This window comes from Dasypus novemcinctus, chromosome 1 (genome assembly GCF_030445035.2).
Source record: "Dasypus novemcinctus isolate mDasNov1 chromosome 1, mDasNov1.1.hap2, whole genome shotgun sequence".
NCBI lineage: Eukaryota > Metazoa > Chordata > Mammalia > Cingulata > Dasypodidae > Dasypus > Dasypus novemcinctus.
The window spans coordinates 203,777,775-203,791,214 of NC_080673.1; the positions used below are offsets into that span (position 1 = coordinate 203,777,775).

Genomic DNA, 13,440 nt, shown 5'->3' on the forward strand with positions numbered 1-13,440 from the left:
ACTTGGAGGAGGGGCTGGTCTTGCGCTGTAGACTAGTGACGCGGGAGGAGATTAGCGGGAGGGGGACCTCGACCTCCCGGCACGTCCAGCTTCCGAACAGCGGCCCCCAGGAGAAAGCCAGATGCGCGCTGAAGGATGAGCTCCCCGCCGCCAGAGGCGTGCAAGCGGGCGGAGGAGTCTGGCCGGCGGGGCCGGGCTGAGGTCTTCGGGCCGCGGATTTCGCTCCGGATGGGGCGGGAGAAAACGGACTTTGAGGTCCCTTCCCGCTGTCACACTCTGGTTCCGAGGCATGCCCGCTGGGAACAGAAGACCATAAAATATAAATCAGTAAGTTAAAAATACGCTGCTCTCCTGTCGTTTTGCCGGCCTGGCTCGTTCATCAGAGCATTCCGGCTCTCACTTGGGCCGACGTGAGCCTGGAAAAGACAACGGCTTTGTTCCCAGCCCGCCGGGACCCCGTCTCGTCTCGGGCAGCCGAGGCCAGCGTTCCAATCACGGTGGCCTCTGCGGCGCGCGCCGTCCCGCCACGCTGTCACCCCCGTCGTGTCTTCCCTCTCTAATCCTCGGGGACAGAGAGGCAGCCGGTGGGCCGGATGCGCCAATGCCCGGGAGCAGAGAAAGCTCTCCAAACCGTTGGAGAGAGCCAGTGGGGTGACCCCAAATTAACCAGGCTAACAGTACCCTGGGAACCGAAGGATGCACCCCTTCTCCCGCCCGGGCGTTCCCATGGCAACACGAGTGTTAGGAGGAGTTCATTTGGACTGGCAGTGACTGAAATGAAATTTGATGTACGTGACAGTGCAGTGGCTATGAAGTAATTGGGAATAAATCTCTTTTCCCACCCAGCTGGCGAAGCCTCATTTCTTTTTTTTTTTTTCCCTTCTCTTTCTTGTTCTTTTTTTTCCCCGCGTCATACTTTTGTTGTGAAGAATGTTTGGGTGCTTTTGACCACGTTTATTTTCGCTGTCGTCGACACTTGCGTTTTCTGCACGGGCATCTGCTGAGAGCAGCCTCATGAAGCAGGGCTCTGTGTGTGGGGAGAGGAGGTTGAAAAATAAAAGAAAAGGCAGCATCTGGGCTGCAGATGATTTATGGACCACCTCCGGCTGCCCTGCTGCTACCCCCGCCCCAGCCCTCTGCTGCCAGCTTTGCCATCAGTCACCGCTCTGGGGACGGGGACGGCTGGACACATATTGGTCAGACTGGCCGTGGGCACGGGCTGAGCGGCCGTGTCTCTCCAGGCTTTGGGGACGCTTGCTGACGTGCCGGCGGGAATGAAGGCCCATCTCGGGGCCTGCCTCGCCGTCCCTTGCTCCTCCAGGCTGGGTCTGAACCAACGGCCCCTGTCCGGCCATCGTCCTGGAGGGTGGACAGACACACGTTTTCAAAGGGGAGGCAAGCCCACGCCCCCAGTTCTCTGGGGCCAGGTTGCTCACAGCCTCCCACGAGTAAGAACAGCGGGAGGCTCTGGGCAGCTGAAACTTGGGGGACCCCCAATCCCAGGGGAGAGGGTCGTGTCCGTGCCTGAGAGCCTCGACACCCACTGATTTCTTTGTCTTTCTGTTCACACCACAGGTGATCTTGATCCTGACCAAGTACTACCACGCGGACATGGGGAAGGTTCTGGAGAGTTCCCTGTGGCGGTGAGTGAGCCCGGCAGTGGGCCGTTCCCTCGCCCCTCTGCGCATCGCCTCTCGAGGTCCCCGCTGGGTGCAGAGAGCTGAAGGCCGGCTGCCCGGCAGCCTCGCGGCTGGTCTTTGGCCAGCAGATGCCCAAACGGGATGCTGAAAGCAGATGAAGCGTTTCCGCAGTGGGCGCACACAGCCCTGGAGAATAGCCCGCTCTTTTCAAAGCTGCTTTCCTTTCTTTCCTTTCCTTTCTGTGTCGCTCCCCACCTGCCCCCTTTCCTCCCCCGAGGAGGAGGATTTCCCTGTGAATTCAGGCCAGTGCTCATTTGCCTCTGCTCCCTTCTGAACTTGAGACCCGGAGCGCACCAAATGCCCCGATTGTCCTCATTGTCCAGGCACTTTTCTTTCTTCCTGGATTAGCTGCAGAACTGGGTAAATAAATCGCCCTGAGGACGGAGAACATCTCTTTATACGTGAAATGTGAATTCAGTCCGAGAACATTGGGTGGCTGCTTTGATGCTTTAAATGAGATGAGAGAGGAGCAGGCTTTTCGAAACCGCTTTGGTCACTATTCTCTTCAATATTTACATCTACTCGCCTGGGAAGCCCAGACAAAGAGGCGCAGGGCCTCGGGCCTCTCGCCGGCAGGGCTTCCCTTCCCTCCGTCCATCCCGGTCCCCAGGCGTTGAACGGTGGTGGTTTCCAAGGTTCGTTTCTCAAGTCATTATTAATTCAGTTTCAATTTGAAATCAATACCAAGCACCTTTGACTCCTGATCGAGACTCGAGATTTGTCCGAAGCTGCCTGCAGGGCCGCCTTGACTTGATTTATTCTTAGCGTGCTGCTTTTCTTTTTGCAAGTGGGTTTGATGGTTTTCTGTGGGTTTGTATGGAGGGATTTGGGGAGCTGCTGAATGGTGTGTCGAGTTGGCTTCTTTCTTTGTTGGGACCAGCCAGCTTGGTAGGAATGAGACCAAGGCTACGAACGGGGCCCCTCGGCTCCCCTAGGTTTTCTAACCGCCCCCACCAAAGTGCCCTCCGAGCCAGCCCCTCTCCACTGTGGGCTCCCCTCCCAAATTCACCGGCCTTCTCCTCTTGTCCCAGCACCACCTCCAGAAAATGGAGCCCGTGCCAGGTGGCTCTCCTACCGAGGGGACAGATTTCTTGCGACAAACTGCCCCATGTGTTAATCGATTTTCCCCTTGCCCCTTGGCACGGCCCACCCACCCAGGGGGGCTGCTGGGAAAGCATCCTGCAGCTGCACCGCGGGGTAAGGCAGCTCCACTGCTTCAGGGTGAGACCAAAAAATGGCCTGGGCATTAGATTTCCCCCGAGAGCTGTCAGCTTCTGGGAGGGTTCAGGAGCTGGCCTGGGCACGTGCTCCCTGGCTCCTGGGCGATGGCCCAGGGCAAGTGCCCTTGGCTAAAACTGGGCAGAGGCCTCTTCCTCAAGCAGGACCCCCAGCCGCCTCGCCGGCTCCGCTTGTGCCTGTCAGTCAAGGGCAGAGGGCCTGGTGACCTGGAAAGGGGGGCACTCACTCCCGCACCCCCTCAGGCACCTCTCTAGAGACTTCTGGAACGCCGGGTTTCCCCCGCTCACTTGGCATCTCACTGCGACTGGAGATGGAGGCGATCTCAGGATACCTTGAAGGTGGCTTGAATGGTGGCCAGCCTTCCAGGCGTGAGCTGGGCTTCCAGCGATGGAGCTGCTGAGTGTACTTGACATTGGGTCTGACCTTGGCCGGCCCTGTGGCATATGGCGGCAAGGACTCCTTGCTTTCTGGCCCCCGGCTCGGAATTCTTGAGAAGCAAAGAGGCAGGGAGGCCAAACCACCCATCTCAGAGCTGCTCCAAGGGGGAACTCTCACCTCAGGGCCTCAGTTTCCTTATCTGTAAAATGGGGGTAAGACTCTCCTGAGCAGGAGGTTGCGAAGAAGACTGAGTGAGAGAAAGCACGGAACGTTCCCCAGACAGCGTGCTGTCTGCATTTAGTTTTTCTCTAAAGCAAATGAGTAGGTTTTAATTTCCCATGTTCCTCTCTCTGCATTGTCTTTATGCACAGGCATTTCCTCTGCTTTATTAAAAATATGTGCAAAACATTAGTCATTTCAAGAAAGTTCACCCACATCCCTGCTCGTCTGGTGCAATTCCTTGTTTATATTATCTTCCTTATGCTGTGGGGGATTGGATCACGTCCTCCACAAAGACACGTCCACGTCCTCACCCCGATTCTGGGGGGTGAGCCATTTGCAAACAGGATCTTAGAAGATGCTATTGGGACGAGGCCACGCTGCACCAGTGAGGGCCCTCGTGCAATGTACCTGGTGGAGCCCTTAGAAGCAGAGCAGATTCGAACATGGACGCAAACATCACCGGAGGAGAAGGCAGAGACATGTGGTCACGGAAAGGGGGGGGGATCACGGCCGGCAGCCATCGCCAGGACCTAGAGACCACGGCGAGGGTGTGGCCTGCCCAGACCTCCATTTTGGATGTCTGGCCTCCAAACCACAAGCCAATAAATTCCTGATGTTTTAGCCAGCCCTCGTGGTGTTGGTCACAGCAGCGCTGGCAAACTAAGACCTGTGCTTACGATTTATAGAAGGGGACATAGAATGACGCTTTGCATTCTCATTTGCCCTGTCCGCAGGGTTTGCACTTGGGAACGAGGTCTCCGTCTTCATTTTTATGGCTCTACACGGGTCCCTTGAGTCGAGTCAGTGGTCATCGCTCCCTTGTCGCTGCCATAAAAAATGTAGGCACGGGGTCCTTGCCCGTTCTTTTTCCTGCGATGATCTTGGGGTTACGTCACCGAGTCAAAGAGGGCGGGGATTCTTTCGGCAGGCGCATGCCATTGCCGAATTCTTTTTCCAAAGGGCTGCACCCTCTCACCTGGGCAGCGTCCCTGCCGCCTGGACAGCTTCCAGGCTGACAATTTTTCTAAAACGTGCTGGTCTAATGAGCCCAGCTGGGACTTCACTGTTGTTTTAATTAGCCTCGCTTTGCTTCTGACTGCGGAGGAGCAGTTTTCCGTGGTTAATTACTGACCACACTTTCTCTTGGGAGACACATCCTCTCTGCTGTTTGGGGACTTGTGTGACAGCGTTTAGCAGTAGAAAGATAGCTGTTCTTCCTTCCCTGGGATGCCATCCTGCCATCCCTTTGTCTGCCATCCAAGGGTGCAGACGGACGGAAGGTGAGCCGTTGCCTGTGTGTGGAGACGCCTTCAAATGTGTGATTAAAGACAGGTTTGCTGACTTAGCCCAGGCGCCCAAGAACGCCCCTGTGTGATCGCGATAAAGGCATTTTATGACAGGTGTGGCATTTTCGTTCTGGAATGCCGCTCCGGTCTGCATCTCCCAGGCCCCCAGGCAGCAGGGTCCGCGCCCCTGCTTTGCTGACCCTCACACCCGGTCCCTTTCCTCTACTAGGGTCTCCCCTCAGCCTCGGGGCCCCTTTGAAGTCAGTGCAATAGGCCAGGGGTGGGACGCTGCAAGACCCTGCATCCCTGCAGAGAGCCCACCTCTTTGCAAAGGCCCCACCTCCTGGCAAAGACCCTGCCTCCTTGCAAAGACCACCCATGCCCAGTCTCAGCTCATCCCACTCCTCCCCTTACTCACCAGGCTTCAGTCCGACAGTGCTGCTGACTAAGCCTTGGCAGTGCCAAGTTCAGTCCATGGAAGGACCCATGCATGCTGCAGCCCTCTGCCTGGGGGGCTCTTGGCACTGACCTTCATGAGCTGGCTCCTTCCTGACCTTCAGTCCCAGCATAAAGGTCTTTTCCTCAAAGGAGCAGCCCTCGCCACTCAGTGTAAGGCAGCCCCTGGGCATTCTTTATCACATCTCTCGTTGAAGTATGGGAGTACTTATCTGTGGTTTGTGTTCTTCTGCTAGAGCATAAGCTGCTGAGAACAGGGACCTGCCATGTCTATCTGTTGATCACTGCAAATCTAGAAATTAGTACAGTTTCTGGCACACAGGAGGTGCATGTTGGGCATTGCATGGAGGGATGGGAGGATGGCTGGAGGGAGGGTGAATGGATAGATAGATGGATGGATGGATAGGAGGATGTATGCATGGATGGATGGATTAATGGGTGGATGGATGGATGATTGGATGGATGGGTGAGTGGGTGGATGGATGGTTGGATTGATGGATGGATGGATGGATGGGTAGATGTATATATTTATGTATGTATGGATGAATAAATGGATGGATGGATGGATGGATGATAGGATGGATGGGTGGGTGGATGGGTGGATATGGATGGAATGATGGATGGATGGATGGATGGATGATTGGATGGATGGATGATTGGATGGGTGGGTGGGTGGATGGATGGATGATTGGATGGATGGGTGGGTGGATGGATGATTGGATGGATGGGTGGGTGGGTAGATGGATGATTGGATGGATGGGTGGGTGGGTGGAACTGAGGAAACGCCACAGGAAGCTGGAAGACCCTTTACATGCAGGGGAACAGGATAGGGGTCCAGGAGCACAGGGCTACCTCTGACCCCTGGCACTGTCAGACAGACAAAGCAAAAGGGGTCTGGGAGCATCTGAGCTGGAGGTGAGCTGACCTTGGCCGTGGTTGTGTGCCCTGGCTCTTGGCAGTGGTGCAGTCCCTGGAACTTCCTGCTGACATACACTGATCATATCTGCTGGGAAAACCAGATCGAGATGAAGGCCCTGTCCCAGGTCAGGGGATGCTGGGTCTGTGCTATCCCCAAGCCAGGATGGCGTTCAGGCAGTGTGAACCCTACCAGTTCATGGAAGGCCCAGTCGCCGCCTTTGACCTTGGGCAAGACCTTCAGCCAGGACCAACCCGTGGAATATTGGTGGGGGTCTCAGGGTGGAGCCCCATCCCTTTTGTTGGGGAATAGTGATCCCCTTTCTTTTTTCTTCACTTTGGTCACAAAATCTTTACCATATATAACATTTATAACAGAAAAGTAAGGAAAGCAGTGTAGCAGATACCTGTGCACCTGTATCCATGTAGCAACAATAAGTTGGCGCTCTGCAAATCATCCAAGCCTTTCCTTCCTCTCCCAGCCTCCCTTGTAGTTGGTTTTGGGTCATGGGATAAGTTTGAGTCAATGGATGGTGAGCAGGAAAAAATCGAGGTAAGCACTGAAATGTAGGGCTTGCCTTGTTACCGCAGCTGCTCCTAGCCTAGCCCAAGACCCATCATCTGGCTTCAATAGATGGTGATGTTCTCCCATTACTCTTTAGTATCTCTCTCTCTTTTCTTAAAGAAAGACACTGCTATCGATTCTATAAAAACCCAGTTCTTTCCTCCCTCCCACCCCCTACCCCCTGCCTCCCTGAAAGTAAGCATTATCTTGAAATCAGTGAGTGTTATTCTCCTGTAAGTTTTTATTTTAATTACATACGTATGTGTCTGCTCACAATCAATATGTTCTATTGTTTTAGTGGGTTTTAAAAATTGATATAAATGGCGTCACACTGCCTTTTGAAATTTGATCTATACTCCCAGCTTTGTTTTTCTAATTTATCCATGTAGCACGCACAAGCTAGTTTATTTATGCGTTCGCCTGCTGTGAGGGAGTTAGGTTTTTATTTACCCCCAGATTTTGCTATTCTAATCAGGGCTGCACCAGGCATCTCTGTATCTATGGACGTATCTCTTGGCAGATGCATGGTGGGATTTGGAGGGCACGCTCAGCTTCTTCTTTCCCATGTATTGCCAATTGGTCCACACTGTGATTCACTATCCTACATCTTTGGAGCCATGAGAATTTAAATGCTTGTATCCATGGGGGTGTGAGATTGTAGCTTAATGCTGTTTTATTTTGCATTTTCCTGATTTTAAGTGCGATTGAGCCTATTTCCATCTCTTTCTTGACAATACAGCTCTACTCCGCTGTGATTTACCTGCTCCCATCTTGTGCTCATTTTTTCCATTGGGCTGTTTAACTCTTCCTGAAATCCAAACCTCTCCGTCGTGAATAGGAACCTTAATTTTAAGATATGTATCCTTCTAATATGCTTTGGTCTCCCACTATGTGCCATTCCTTCTTTCCCCAACCTTCTAAGACTGCTTCCTCATGCAATGCCCCAGAAGTGCTTTATTCTAAGATGAAAAGATGGGTTTAAACTACTGGAGGCCTCAGAAACCTGGCAAGTCCATTGGGAAAGCCCACCCATGACGTAGCATTTTCCTGGGTAGTAAAAGGAAGGGGATCTTTGGGAAGAGTCTCAGAGAATGACCAGAGGCTTAGAGTCTCAGGGAGAAGGTCTCAGAGAATGACCAGAGGCTTAGAGACCCTCAGTAAGTATCCATTGTCCCAGAACAAGTAAATTCTCCCAAGTTCTCTTAGGCTGGAGAAGATTGACCCCAAAGGCACTGCTCCTTCTTTCAAAGCTGTGCATCTCTCCAAGTGTGATTCTTACAACAATAATACTGTAGGATAGCGTGTCAGTGCGCCATTGCCACAATGATGCTGCATAACAAGCCACCCTCAAGTTCAATGGCATTCAGCAAGCCTTTGCTCTCACACCCTTGGATCAGCTGTGGTTCGGCTGCATTTGACTGGGTCTGGCTGGGTGGCTCTGCTTGAGGTCACGGTAGGGTGGGCTCGGGGCTGGTCCCTATGTGTTTGTCCTGGGATTGACGCTGACGAGTCGTTGGCACCTGGGCGTGCTCTTCTCCTGCAGAGCCCTGGCGCTCAAGAGCCGAGCCGCACGGGCACACTCTACATCCTCTGCTCCCATCATGATGGCTAGCATTGTGCCGGTCAAAGCCAGCTGCACGGTCAGGTTAGACATCCGTGGGTGTGGGAAGGGTATCGGGGTGATGGGGAGAAGAAGGGAGTGAAGGCTTGCTGCACGGCAATTCAAGTTATCACAGGTGTTAGCGGGCAGTTGCAGAAAATGAGTGTGCTGTGGCTACATGAGCTAGGTAAAAATATTTAGGCTGGCGAAAGTTAAGCAGGTTTCTTTGTGCGGTTCCGTCAGTGTCTGAAGCAGCCGTGTGCGTCGTAACTCGTGCAGCGTGTATCAACCTCCTTTGATTTTGTAATATTTATTTTTCTCGGGCAGGGGTTCTTAGCCTTTTTTGTTCCACGGACCCCTTTGCCAGTCAGGTGAAAACCGTGGACCCCTTCTCGGAATGTAGCGGCGGATAGTTTTATGACACCCAACTAGCGTCGGGTCTAACAACTACTGCGATATCGAAGGATGGATGAGTGCAAGTGATTTTTCGAGCTATGCACAACTGTAGTGTGACAGGGAATGAACTCTCTTGTAATTTATTGCGTAAGCTCGTGAGTGAAGGAAATGCTAGGTTCCAGTTTGAGTCAGAGAAAAGAATCAATTGATTTTTTTCAATTCAAGCGCACGGACCCCCTGAAATCTTTCCACGTACCCCCAAGGGCTGCGGGGACCCCTGGTAAAGAGCCCCTATTTTAGGTAGTGAGTGCTGAGTGCCTGTGACTACAGTTTTTACACGGGAGGATTAAAGGGATGACGTACTTTGCCTTTCAGTCATCCAGAAGAAGGGGACTTTGGGGAGAACACGTCTTGGCGCGGCCGCTTGGCTCCGCCGACCTGCTCTCAGGCGCTGCAGGCCTGCTGTGTGGGCTGTGCTCGCAGCAGAGCTGGGGCGAGCTCTGGCTCTCGGGGTGCCCTCTGTGCACCTCATCTGCAACGAGCCTCTCGCCGGAGCCTCACGGGCCGCTGGGGGAAGAAGAGCAGATCGTGCATGTCAGGCCCTTGGCCTTGGGAGGTGTCCACGAGGTCTGTTTCCTTCCTTCATCCATTACCTTAAAATGTCTGGCTTTTCACCAGCTGCATTTCAACCCGGCGGAGCAGTCCCTGTATTTGCTTTCACATCTCCATGGAGATCTGAGTTTGATTTAAACAAGACTGAGCAGATAGGGATCAGGAGAGAGGCGCCCGACTTAAACGCTTGCGGGGTTTGAATCTCTTCAATAAATAGTTCAGTTTGAGTCAACACTTTGATGAGGTCGAGCTCTGCGGCGAGAGGTGTCTGCGAAGGCTCAGGGAGGAGAGCTGGGCTGCCCAAGGGTCGCAGGACGCTTGAGGACTGCCTCAGCAACCCCCCCAAGCCTGGCCTCTCCGCATCTTGATTCCGACACCCGCCCCTCCTCGGGCCTCCTCCCTCCCTCCCTCCCTTCTTCCTTTCATCCCTCTCAGTTCTCCATTCATCCTTCTGATCATCCATCCACCTATGCACCTTTCTCTCCTTTCATCCATTCACCTATCCTGCTTCCCTCCCTCCTTCTTACTGCCCATTCCTCCCTCCCTCTGTCCCTCTCTTCTTTCAATTTCTCTCTTCCCTCCCTTCATCCTCCTTCCCTCCCATTCTCTCATCCATCCTTCCATCCACCCACATCATCCATCCATCCACTCACCCACATCATCCATCCATCCATCCATCCATCCATCCACTCACCCACATCATCCATCCATCCATCCATCCATCCATCCATCCACCCACCCACTCACCCACATCATCCATCCATCCATCCATCCATCCACTCACCCACATCATCCATCCATCCATCCATCTATCCATCCATCTATCCATCCATCCATCCACTCACCCACATCATCCATCCATCCATCCATCCACCCACCCACCCACATCCACCCAGCCAGCCAGCCTCTGGGCTGTAGTAAGTTATGGTAACTGCCCCTGACAGTGGGGGATACAGACAAGCAAACAGCCCCTAATGATGACGTGCAGTCTGCACTGTGAGCAGACCAGGAGAACCAGGGCAGCCCCAGGTGGCCACCCCACTGGGCAGAGGAGGGGGCATTCGGGAGGACTTCCCCCAGTGCCACCGTCTCCCTCCTCTTCCAGGACAGCTGTCCCCACACAGTCCCTTCCACATTGCCACTTTCGTGTCAGTTTTGTCCCAGCCCAGCTCGCTCCTGCCATCCCCAGCGTCCACGCCGCCATGCCGGTCAAATCCGTGGGCAGCAGATGCTCACTGTCCTCCTGCGACCCTGGGCTGCCTGTCGGAAGTCCAGCTCCTGGCTGGGGGAGGGGGGACCCTCGCCTCCGGGTGGGAGCTGCTCCTGCCTGCAGTCGTAGGATGCCCCCTGGAGAGTCACCCCCAGGAGTCACCCCAGCCCGTCTGCCCTCTGTTGCCTCCCCGGTCCCCTCCTGCCTGCTCGTGGGACCCCGTTCCTGCGGGCTGGGTGGGCACCCCCGGGGCTCGAGGAGAGCTCCCAGGGAAAACCCAAACACGAGCAGAGAGAGAGCAGGTCCCGGCGTTCTCCTGGCGCAGCCTGGCAGCTCTGGCGCCGCGCAGTGCTTGCGCTGCATTGAGCACGCCGGCAGCCCGCGAGGAGCCCACGTCTCTCCCAGCCCACGCAGGCGACCCCGTGAGCCTGAGCCCACGGCGTGGCTTCTTGCTCCCTGAAATCATCTCGGGTGCTTTTTTGAGAAACGGGAGACAGATGGTGGGGGGGCGTTGGGCAGGGGGAGGTGTGGATTTGAGGGGGTGATCTGTTGGGGCCCCACACCTCTCGACCTCGCTGAATCCCTGCTGAGCGCTCAAGCCGCCCCCGCACCCGTCCCCGAGAGTGAACCCCGCAGGCCTCTGCACTTCTGGGGGGCCTCGGCAGGACCTCGGCAAGGGGTTCCCCTCTGCGCTCTCTGTCCTGCTGCGTCCCGGCACCCCCTCCCCCGGGTCCCTCTGACCCTCTGTCCTGTCTTCTGTCCCAGTCCCCGAGGCCAGGTGGTCAGGCCCCTCCTGTGGACCCCCCGTGGGTCCCACACTTCCCTCTGACTGCAGCCCCCTCTGCTGTGGCCCGCTCTGCTTCTCTGGGACCCAGGTGTTCTCTGTTCCCTGCACATGGCAGAGGCCCTGGGACAGACCTGAGCCCTGGTGTTCATCGAGCTCCTTCAAAATCCACGCGGCACCGCTTGCGGCTTTCAGGGCAGTCACTGGCCTATCCTCAAAACAGACGCCCCCCTTGTGACGTCAAACCACCCCCCCTTTTAAAAGAAGAGATTTTTGTTATGCCTGTTACCAAATTCCTTTCCTGAACGTTCTCCCTTATAAAAACCTTATTTCAAAAAAAAACCGTAATACATGGCCATTAGAGTGATTTTGGAAACTATAAAATAAATGAGGCATAAAAACAATCCCTGGAGTAACTCCACCTCGTGCCAATGCAGCCATTAATGTTTTGATGTGTTTTTGTCTACTCTTTTTAAGATGCAAACATATACATGCTTTATAACTTTTGAATCTCAATTTTATATGAGAGAGTAAACATTTTCCAGTGCTCCAACCTACTTTCAAAACCATTATTTTTAATGACTGTATAGTATACTCCCATATGAAGGAGCTGTTATTTATTTAACCTCGCCCCCATTTTCAGGCATTTGAGTCATTTTTAATTTTCATTAATGTAAAAGAAAGCCCTGGCAGAGAGGAAAGCACTGATGGGGTGATGACCAACCTCTCAGGTTGAGGAATGCAGAGAAAAGGTGATATCTGAACGGGGCTTTGAGGCATGAGTAGGTGTTTTCTCAAGGCTTGTGGACCAGCACAAGAACTTAGCTGAAGTTTTGGAGGGGACTGCGAGGAGGCAATTGCAGGTTTTAGGGGGCATGATTGAAGTCAACTGGGCAGAACCTAATTTGGAGTAGGGGAAGTGGTATCTCCCAGGATGCTCGGCCCACAGAGCCTGGTCCAGCCCTGTCGTCCGGGATGCGGTAGAGAAGGCGCGTTCCCATCCCTCGCGCTCCTGGAAGTGGCTTTGTCTGGGTTGGGGCCATATTCTTTCCCCGTTCCTGTCTCCCACCCCCTTGCTTTCCCGTTTGGCGTGCGGAGGAGCAGAGCTAGATTTCCTGCCCTTTGCGATAAAGTCACTCTCCGCCCTGGGGATTTACTGCATTTTAATAAAACGCCCCGAGTGGGAAGCATGTGAAAAACTGCCTTTGTTTTCTATGCTGTACTAACCCTTGCTTGAGTGTGCTTTGAAGGATGGCGCCATAAACCTGGTCCAGGGAGCACAGCATCCGGGAACGGCGAGTGACACCCGGGGGCGGGGTGCTCCCTCGGGCACCCAGTGCTGCCACGTAGTGTCCTGGTGCCTGGGAAAAGCCACTCAACTATCCTGAGCCCTGGTTTCCCCACCTAGAAACGGGCATGAACTGGGTCGAAGGAGAGCGTCTCCAGAAAGTTTGCCCGCACCAGAGTCCAGGACACACGAGCTGGTTTTAGTGTGCTGCAGACGTTGTTTTGCTTTCGGGTAAAATGTAGCATTCCTGGTAGTTTGGGAGAATGGCAGGGCCCCTCTGGGGGGGTGATGCTGGAAGACCCGGCTCTGCCATCTGTGCCATTTGCGGGCCAGTTTGCCCCCCTGTGAAATGGGTCCGTGCCCTCTCAGAGCCTGGCTGGGTGAGGTGAGCAGTGAGCTGTGAGCACTCTGCACGGCCCCAGGGCACCCTGGGGCTCTTTCTCCCGGGGTCCCCCTCCTTGTTTGGGCCAGTCCTCTGCTTGCCCACCCTTGAGGTATGGAGAGGGGCCCGAAGGAGAAGCTAGCAGGGGGAGGGCCCGTGAGCTGGCCCTGGTCGGGGAGGGGTGGGTCAGAGAAGGCTCCCCAGAGCTCCTGCTACCAAGGAGGGTTTTGGGGGACTCGGGGAGCACCCCCATGGTGGTTGTTCTTAATTGTTGTTTTTTTAAAGATTTATTTTTTAAATTTATTTCTCTCCCCTTCCTTCCCCCTCCCCTCCCTGTTGTCTGCTCTCTGTCCATTCACTGTGTGTTCTTCTGTGTCCGCTTGCATTCTTGTCAGTGGCCCCAGGAA

At 54.3% G+C, this 13,440-nt stretch overlaps 1 protein-coding gene across 1 annotated transcript in view; it reads left to right on the forward strand.

Annotated features, from left to right (window-relative positions):
• The window catches only part of SORCS2 (sortilin related VPS10 domain containing receptor 2), a 527,745-nt gene that overhangs the window by 190,719 nt on the left and 323,586 nt on the right, over positions 1-13,440 (forward strand). Inside the window, 1 exon segment of the mRNA XM_058304358.1 lies at positions 1,576-1,643. Within this exon segment, the coding sequence (XP_058160341.1) occupies positions 1,576-1,643 (68 nt within the window).